The sequence below is a fragment of the Halyomorpha halys genome, unplaced genomic scaffold (assembly GCF_000696795.3).
Source record: "Halyomorpha halys isolate HHAL.00 unplaced genomic scaffold, Hhal_1.1 Scaffold254.1, whole genome shotgun sequence".
Classification (NCBI taxonomy): Eukaryota; Metazoa; Arthropoda; class Insecta; order Hemiptera; family Pentatomidae; genus Halyomorpha; species Halyomorpha halys.
The window spans coordinates 1,016,928-1,027,275 of record NW_027109499.1 but is presented as its reverse complement, the minus strand read 5'-3'; the positions used below and the strand labels follow the sequence as shown (position 1 = coordinate 1,027,275).

Here is a 10,348-nt window from a genome sequence, read left to right as displayed (position 1 = left end):
AAGTGGTCTGAAGTTGATGCGAGTATTACATAATTTGATATGTCATCACAGATCCAGGACTAAGCAGAGGCAACTAAATATGGTAGCTCACACTTACCTGATTACTATAGATGAGCATTCATTACAATCTATGTAATTCTGAAAAAGTTGATTTTTTAATTTTGTCCCTTCAGATTGCCATTTCAAACCACTGTGAAGCGATGGTATGTCATAAGATGAATAATTTTGCACATCCGGTGGATACAACAATGTAGATATGTATGGATGTTTAATTCAATATGAAAAACAAAATATTAATAAAAATGAGGAGAAGATGATTTAGGGTCTGGTAAGTGAAATTTATTTCATTTTATTTGTGCCAACATTTCGGCCTTAATTTCAGGCCTTCATCAGGGCCAAAAACAAAACAAATTAAACCATAATAGAATGAAAATATATTGTAAATAATAATATAAAATATTATATGAATAAGAGATTATACTGTTTTTATTATGGTTGTTATCTCATTTTGTTTTTAGCCCTGAGGCAAGCCTGAAATCTAGTCCAAAAGTCTGCAAAAATAAAATAAATTTCACTTATTTGTGTTTATTACTACTCCACTGACAGCACTCCCATATTGATTGACCATCTCCTCATATTAAATTAATATTCAACAATAAACACATCATTATTAATAAAAATGTTGGACTAATGGATTTTCAATATATACATATTAAATTATGTTTAAATGTTCTTAATAAAATAACATAAAAAAGATACTAAATATAATGTTTTGTTTTTTAATTTATAAAGTTTTTTTCAGGCCAGAATCATATTTAATGAATTACGACTATCATCGTATTTTGAAGAAAATGTATAAGTTTTGGTTTAGTTATTATGTAAAATATTGTACAAACTTTGACTTTAAATGTAAAATCTTTGTTTTTGAAGGTAGATTTTTTCATTTTTCTATGTTTAATGCCAAGATTATTTTAAATATTACATTCTTCTTCACATTTCCATCATATATGCACATATTTTTCTTATAAAAATTTAGTATTTCTCCAAACAATTTTTAATAAATGAATTTTCAATACATACATATTAAAATATATTAGATTATATTTAACTGTTCTTAATAAACAGTAAGCACCTATATAGGAAAGATGAAACTTTCAAGATACTTAATACAATTTCTTCTTCTTTATTTTTTTTTAGTTTATAAAGTATTTTTTTCAGTTTATTTCAGGTCAGAATCATATTTGAAGAATTATAACTATCATCCTATTCAGAGAAAAATATATAAGATTTAGTTAAGTTATTATGTAAACCTAAGTTAAATATTGTACAAAGTTTGACTTTAAATGTAAAATCTTTATTTTTTTATAGTTATATGATATAAATTGAACCTTTTCGGGGTAGAAGATAAATGTAGAAACAGAACATTTTTTTTCCTATTTATTTCAGGCAAGAATCATGTTTCAACAAGTACTACTAAAAATACAATTAGAAATACAAATACAACTATTATCATATTTAAAGAAAAATATACGAATTTTAGTTACATCATTATGTACACCTGAGTTAAATTGTAATGTTAAATACAGATTTTGTTGTATTGAGAAACAAATTTCTAATTTCTTTTTGTAACAGAAAAGTATAATTAACGACAAATATAAAACATTTATTGGTCAATACATTTACAACAGCACAAAATATTTACAATTGTGACACATTTTAATTTCCCTAGTAATTACCCAATGAAATGTAGTCAATCAAATTGGATAATAAAATATTATACACCAAAACTTGAAGTGTTTCATTAAGTAGAATGAAGTTTGCAACAGCGGCCAATAATTTGTAAACACCTAAAAGAAAACATAAAACGAGTGATAAGCTAATATACTCCATTCAACTATAATTACATTTTACATTATTTCTAAATTTATTAAAAACTCATATCTTAGCGTGCTATTATATTTTAAAAAATGAAAAATAGTCTATTATTCTGGGACTAGGCACCTTTAGAACAATTATAAAGTAATTTTAATTTTACAGTAATATATATAAGCCAAAAACAGTGTGACCACACTTAATTAAAACTTAGATTAAAGTTTTATATAAATAATTTTATATACACAGAAAAAAGAAAAAAAAATTAAAAAACTAACTGACTAACATTGGTACATGCTCAGGTAAAAAATGATTTCGGATAAACGGGACCTGTTAGTACGGGATTGGACAGAGAATTTGAATTGCGGGTTTTCTAGGATATGTAAGGGCGCTGAGTAATAATTACTTTGAATATGGCATCGGAGGGGTGGATAGAGCCACTTCAGCTCAGCGTAATATTGGGTTATGTGCGTATCCTTGGTGATCCCGAAAATAAATCGTACTGCGCTATTCGAAAGACGTTTAAGTTAAGATTTGAAATCACCCAAGAGTCCACCATATACCAGGCAGCCATATTCAAAGTGGGGGAAACTAAGAGTTAATGCTTATATTGTAATAGGAGAGCAGGAGATTACGGTAGCTCAACAACCCCGGTAGTATCGGTCCGATTGAGTAAGCTCCTTAAAGCTTAGTCAAAGTGGGTGAAAACAAGAGAGGGAACTAAGAGTTGACGGCTTTGAAGGAGATAACGGATTCTATTGAATTGCTTTAGAGTAGCTATGGTTCGAAGGGAAAGTTGGGAAATGTGTGGTTTCCAGGATAAAGCTTGATCAAAAGTGACACCAAGATTTTTTACTAACGTATGGATGAGACTGGGGTATTGTTTAGGATAAGGTTAAGGGGTCCTGGGATCTAAGGAGGGAGGTAGATACAATTACGATAGCATTAGTCTTTTCGGCATTTGAGGCATCATGAGGATAGATGGAAAAGTAAATTTGTAAGTCATCCGCATGTATATGATACTGGGAATGACCGATGGCAAATGGAAAGTCATTGATAAAGATGGATAAAACAGCAGAGGATTTCACGTCGTGAGACCATTAACCAGTTTTTCCGATTTCAAGTACTTTCTAGATATCTCTCAATTTAATTATCTTAATTCTCGTCTTTCCATTTTATTGAAATGCATGAAGAGGGTAAGAAAAAAAATGTAAGAATAGTTTTATTTTGTTATAGCCTATTATACTCTCATTCCGTCAATAAAAATTCATAATTTATATATTATAATATCAATTTCTTTTAGGCCAGAAAGATGTAATAACCAGATGAAACTAGATCTGTAGAATATGCAGGATACAGTAAAACATCCCAATCAAACTGTAAGAGCGTTTCTCTTACCGCTAATGCAATGTGGTCTCGCGTTCTCATGATGAAAAAGGACGACTCGTCGGTTCATTAATTCTGGCCCTTTTTTCTCTTTTTCCTATAGCATCTTTCAATTGATCTAGATGATATTATTTTGTAGAATTTATTGCTTCATCTTCAGAAAGGAACTCGTAGAAAATTACGCCTTTCCAATCCCATCAAATGGCAAAAGAACTATTTTAGAATGTATTCCCGCCTTTGCAACAGTTGAAGACTTACTGCCTTTAACCAAGTGCATTTTCTAAGCCTCTTCAAAAACGAATCCTTTTCATGTCGCTGAAGAAGCAAATCACACGTAGAGATGCGATTCATAAGGTTGGTCTGTTTGGAACCCAAACTCCGCAGCAATTAGCATATCTCATCGTGGTTAGGTGATTATGAGCTGATGTTTTGGGAATCTTACTGGAATTCAATTTCTCCCGCACACTATATCGCTGATTTTCATTAAGTATGGCCTTAATAAGGTATCCCTCGTTTTTGGTCGCTGCGGTCTTCATCATCACGCAACAGACCAGCTGAGCTTGTCACCGTTTTGTTTGTTGTCATGTTAGGTTACTTGCTCGTTGATTGTGTTTTGATTTTGTATGTTTGGATTGTTTTGAATGTTTTTAAAACTAATAAAGCAATGGCTGAAAATAATAATAATAATGTAATGACAGTTGTCAATTAGCACATCTTGATTCTCTTCCTCACAAATTTGGAAGATGAATAAGTCACTCAGTATTTCCACTTTAGGCATGTTGCAATATTTGTCTTTAATCAAAACTTAGAAGTAACCAATAACAAGAAGTTTTGGAAGAAAGGTTATAAAACAAGTTTCTCAAAAAATCCGCTAGGAGCTCTTATGCATTTAACATTTAACATGACTTTAAATAGGGCTGCTCACAATCCTATACTTATGAAATTTAATATATTAAAACATTTTACATTTAACACATCATAAATACCCGTAATGTCGCCTTTCACTACCCATGTTTAACGCAGTGGATGAAAGTTTTAAAAGAGACTGGTACAAACGATACATACTGAAAAAGAGCTCTGGAATGCCTGAAACCGATGACAGAGAGCTAACAGCTATTCCTGCATTTTCATAGAACCAAATCCAGATATGACCATTCATAGTGCGAAGAGAATGAAATTTATGGGACACGTTAATGCATACAAATTAATCAGGATTAATTTTGGTATTTTTTAAAATAGCATTTCAAATATCACATTTTTTTTTTTTTACTTCCTGAATAATACAATCATACCAATCATGAATATTAGCTCTAATTTTTAAAAAATAATACAAACGTCTATTGCATATTATTCAGTGCATTTACTCGTTAACTTCTTCAACAGATGTATTAATTTATTTATCATTATTGTTGAAATGTATAAAATTTATGTTTTATTATTATAAATTATATGATAATATAAATTTTAGCTATATAAGATATTATATTGTATTGATTGATATACATACTTATGTATGTATTGATTAATTGAAGTATTTAGTTTCAGTATAAATGTTGTGTTAAAAATTATAATCAAAATCTTGCACATTAATTAACTCTGTTTTATTTGAATATTGATGGACTACTTTTAAGGCCAATTGGGCTAGGTTCGATGGTTTCTTTGCATTATAAGCCAATAAATACATCTATCTTTATAATCAAATTATGAAGAAGGTAGTCAGGAGTATGGTCAAAAGAGAACAAAAATAGTTAACAACTATTTATTTTCCAACGTTTCGCCACACTTTGTAGAGTTCATCAGAGCTAAATAGCTTAAAGTAATTAATAAAGTAAGATAATAAGATTTTTGTATCTTATTATCTAACTATTAAATTAAATAGTTGTTATTTGACTATCTTCTTCATAATTTGAAACTATATGATTAAATTATTTGTATATATTATGTCTTTATAATCCTTCACAAACAAAGTAGAGGTCATGATTTTTAGTACAAAATTACTAATTTATATCAGTAATTTGTGAATCACATGTGTTTAGCAAAGTTATAATGAAACAAATATAAGTGAAATTATGGAAGGTGGATGGAATTTGATTATTACTTCTTTTGAAGAAGAGAAGTAAATCAAACTGCTGCTTTAGCATCTGCATCTTCTTTAGATAAAAATACTAAATGATAAAGAACGGTTGCAAATCCAGATCCTAGCAAAGGCCCAAACCAGTGCACCTGAAAAAGAAATCTAGATATTATAAAAAATCAATTGATAAAACAAGTATCGAAAATTCAAAAATATATTTAAAATAAAATAATATTCTAGTAATTTTTTAATAAATAATTCAAAACACTATCCAAATTATAGTCTCAAAATTTTTATTTCTTTTACACGTCCAATGTTTCGGCCAATTCAGCCATCTTCAGGGACAATCTACTCAATTCACTATGAAACATATAATTTAACCATTCCAAAAACTTCATACAGGCTATTCTGCCCAGGTCAAAACATTTATATCTAATAAGTCAAATATCCATTAAAAACCACAGTCAAAATTATTTCTCTTTAAACACTATTAATACACTTTTTAAGGTAATAAAAGTGGTAGGTTCGGATGCCCTCCTGGGGCTCACCCAGCCTATATAAAGAGGATATCCTAATTAGGAAAAAATCTGGTGATTGAGCATGATCTTGGAAAATTCGTCTTCTTGCACAACCGTTGATAAAAAAAAACAGTTCAAAAACAAACACACAAAAATTCCTTACAAAGAACTGAACCCCTGACCTTTGATGGGTTGCAGTGGTTAACATTCTTATTATATTTTTTAAGTACTCTTTCTAACTTATTAAATTGTGCCAGCCTTATTATTAACATATTCATTCAATTTCTATCTTTTTTTTAATAGGAATTACAGAGCTGGTAAAACTATAAACAATAACTATCATTTATTTATTATTTTGAATTTTTAATGAAAATATTATTTTGTCAACAAACTTTAAGTAACATTCTTATTTTAATATAATGAAAAATTTTCTTCAATTTTCCTTCAGTAATTTAAAGAAGAAAAAAAAATCTAATGTGGTGAACTGCTTTCATAATAAATAGAATTATTAGAAAGTGATTTAAACATACCCAATGATCGGAGAAATCGTGATGCCACACGGCTGGTCCAAAAGATCTTGCTGGATTAATAGAGCCTCCGGTATAAGGCATCTGTTGAAAACAGGAAATTAAAATGATATTGACTTTACAGATTTCAGTAATAAACAAACTTTATAAACAGAACAAAATGGAATCAAAGACCAAAATTCAAGTCTCTAAATGTAATAATTAAACATTACTGATCATAATAATTTTAAAAATATGGGAGTAACTCTTGTAAATTGGTTGAATGTTTATTGAACATGTTGATTGTTTAACACCTATTTGACAAGGGAAAATTTAAAGTTTTGATTAAAATAAATAAGATTTAGCAGTAGAATTTTAATTAATAAAAAAAACTTTATTTTTGGGAAGATTAAGAAAAAATTTCCCTGGTGGAAAAAAATTTGGCTATTTCACACCATTTTTTTATTACTGTAATGAAAAAACACATAATGAAAAATATTAGTCAAAATTGAAGAGTCTGCCAAGTATATTTAGGAGTAATACAAAATAGTGGCTGTTTCAAATTGTTCTAGCAATCAAATTAAAGCTAGCTGAATGTACTATGAAGTAATACATTTATAACGTTTATCTTCATAGGAGTAGTAGTTTTCATGATATTTGCAAATTATTGTGAATTTTGTATATGAATTTTTGTTTCAAACAACTAGAAATCAATTTATTTTACCAAATATCATGAAAACTACTACTCTTACGAAGATCAAAATCATAAACTCTTTATAGCACATTAAACTAGCTTTTATTTGAGGGCTAATAGATATCTATACATCCCATGGTTTCTGAGATATAGATTTTACACAATAAATTCAATAACTACTGATTTTTCAGTACATTTCTTATGAAATGTTACTTTTAAATGCACTGTATCTTGGGAACTATTTAATGTAAACAGCTATGTTAGGGCTCATATTTTAGTAAATTTACCATGCTTTAAATGATGTTCTAAATTACTTTGTAGTAAGTTAAATTACCTGAGTGCTGGCAGAAATATGTTCGTCAAATGGTTTCTAAGATATATTTTTTCAAAAATCAAAAATTTTATCCGAACAACTAGATATTCAATTTTTTGAATTTCATTTCAGTGGGCATCTCAAATAGCTTTAGGGTTAACAATGACTTAAGACAAGGAGACCCATTATCACCAGTACTATTCAACCTCGGCCTAGAAGTTGCCATTAGGATAATAAGGACACACCCGGGTGGCACCATTTACAACAGGCTCACACAACACATGGCTTATGCGGATGATGTAGTCATCACTGGGAGAGCCAAAACAGCACTGACCAGAGCTGTAGAAGAATTCAAGAGATCAGCACAGGATTTAGGACTTCTTATAAATAATGAAAAGACGAAATGTATGAAAACATCTAGACAGACCGGGGAGAGAAGAGATATTGTTGATGTGGAGGAAAACATGTTTCACAGCTGCAGTACTTTCAAGTACTTGGGAGGAGTTGTGACGGAGAACAATAATTTTTAGATTAGAAAAATAATTCAAGTAGAAATTAAGGGCAGAATGGTAGCAGGAACCAGATGTTTCTATGCCCTGCAAAAAGTCAGCGATACAAAAGTCTTTCCAGGAAAGCAAAGCTTTTGTTGTAGAAAACAATAATCAGGCCAGTGGTAATGTATGGCAGTGAGACATGGACTCTAACCAAGGAAAATAGAAGAGCTCTACTGGTTTGGGAGAGAAGAGTCCTAAGATAGATCGTGGGAGCCGTTAAAGAGGAGCATAGATGGAGAATCAGAAGCAATGACGAAATAAAGGAATTGTATGGAGAGCCTGAAATTCTCTGAGCTATTAAGAAGAGCAGGCTAAGATGGTTGGGACATGTGGTAAGGATGGAGCCCTGCAGGCTACCTAAATGGTGCACCAGAAGGAAAAAGGAAAAGGGGCAGACCCAGGCGTCGGTGGCTGGATGATTTGGAGGACAATTTGAGAGGAATGGGAGTTGAAAATTGGAGGAGTCTCGCTGGAGACCGCGAGGCATGGGAAAGAGTGGTGGCAGAGGCCCAGGTCCTACAAGGACTGTAGCACCCAAAAGTGAGTGAGTGAATTTCATATCATTCAGAATTCATAACAAGAAATTAACATTTTGTGAATTTATTTTGTCAAATATCACAGAAAATACTACTTCTATGGAAGTAAACGTTGTTAACTACTTTAAAGTACATTTAACTAGCTTTAATTTGAGTGCTGGCAGAAATCTGTACATCTTATGGTATCTGAGACATAGATTTCTCAAAATAAATTCAATAACTTAGAGTGCTACCTATGGGTAGTTTCTCAACATGCCTGCATCACTCCATTTTTATATTACATCAAATTTACTTAATGTGTTTATATGTAAATACAGTTGTAAATTGCCATAAATAAATTTTTTTTAAAAATTCACTAACTGCAGATTTTTCAGAACATTTTTAATAAAATGTTACTTTTTAAAAAGCTATATCTCGGGAATTATTTTACATAAATAGCTCTATTAGGGCTCATATTTTAGCAAATTTACTCTACATTAAATGATGTTTTATTAGGTTTTCTAGTGGTGTAGGTAGTTTTAAAGATAAGGAGCTCTGAATGAAAAATTAATTATTTTTAACATTTTGAAACAGCCGCCTATTTAAATTCCCCTAACTATACTCATCAATTTTGACTAGTAATTATATATAGTTTTCATTAAATTAACCAAAAATTGGGGTGAAATAACTGAATTTTTTCTCCAGTTGGGTTCTTGTACCAAGACTGACGTATTTGACTTGAATCATGAAGATCCTTCACAACGATTCCAACTGATGCTAACTTATAAATGAGATATCAAACAGAAAGGATCTTTTGATTCATAATGAAGAGAAACCTTATTTGGCCATTACTTTGGCTGCAAGAATTGAGCACGATATGAATGAAGATTTACAGACTCCCCTCCATTTTAAATTTTGAATGATTGTATTTCAATTCTACCAGTACATTAGTGTTATCACTACACCGTCAAATCTGATCCACTATCTTCAGTCTTCCTGTCATTTTGACTGAGGGTGTAGGGGTCCCTATAGAATACCCCTCAAAGAACACCTTTAATGGTTCAGACCAATGAATATAGGTTTTATACCACAATTATTTTTTGGAAGATCATTGATTCACTGTGTGAAATATATAAATGAAAGATGGTAACGGGTTCAGTCAAAGAAAAAACTCGAATAGCAATTATACTATTTGAGTTTTCCTTTTACCGCACCAGGACAACATTCCATTTAGGTTATTTTATAATATTGCACTACAATAACTTCCATATAATATCAAAAATAAAAATATAATAAATAATCAACCAGGGGACTGTTTCATAATGAAAGTTAAATAGTATTAGTCATAAATATAAGTGTACAAACTATAAACTATAAGCACCAATAATTTTTGTTTCATGATTGGGATGATTAATAGTGATATTATGTAAGTAAAAACGTATAACTCAGCATGGCGAGTTAAGGTATCATCTTAGCAATCTTTTAATTGCAGTGGTACCCTGTTCAATTCTGGCCAGGGTGGGTTGACTTTCATTTAGTGGTGACCTCACAAAGTGAAAATTCGACCTTCCCACATTATACCCTTCTTCCCCCCGTATGTCAGAAATAGCCATGGGGTAAATGGAAAATAAATAAAAATAAGTTTACTTACACAAACATAAACCATAGCAAACACACATAAAGTGAATTTTATCGGTATACTCTCAACTCGATCTCTGTTTTTGAAGTCGATAATGCTGCAGACCATTAAACATAGTGCTCCTGTTGCTAAAGCTTCCCAAGTCATACATCTTAGTAATCCGACATTCCGTCTTAACAATGTTACACAAAAACTTTCAATTTTCATTAGCCCAAAAAAACTTAATTCTTCCGGACCAATTAGCTGTAAAAAGGTTTATATTAATTCATCATTTATT

The 10,348-nt window shown here is 30.6% G+C and overlaps 1 protein-coding gene across 2 annotated transcripts in view; it reads right to left on the bottom strand.

Moving 5' to 3' along the window:
- Positions 1-1,642: 1,642 nt before the first annotated feature.
- The window catches only part of LOC106680321 (aquaporin AQPcic), a gene marked incomplete in the record, with an annotated part of 16,479 nt that continues 7,773 nt past the window's right edge, over positions 1,643-10,348 (bottom strand). For both annotated transcript variants that reach the window (XM_067047689.1, XM_067047688.1), the window contains 4 exon segments: positions 1,643-1,847; positions 5,357-5,481; positions 6,381-6,461; positions 10,084-10,314. In XM_067047689.1, the coding sequence (XP_066903790.1) occupies positions 5,380-5,481; positions 6,381-6,461; positions 10,084-10,314 (414 nt within the window).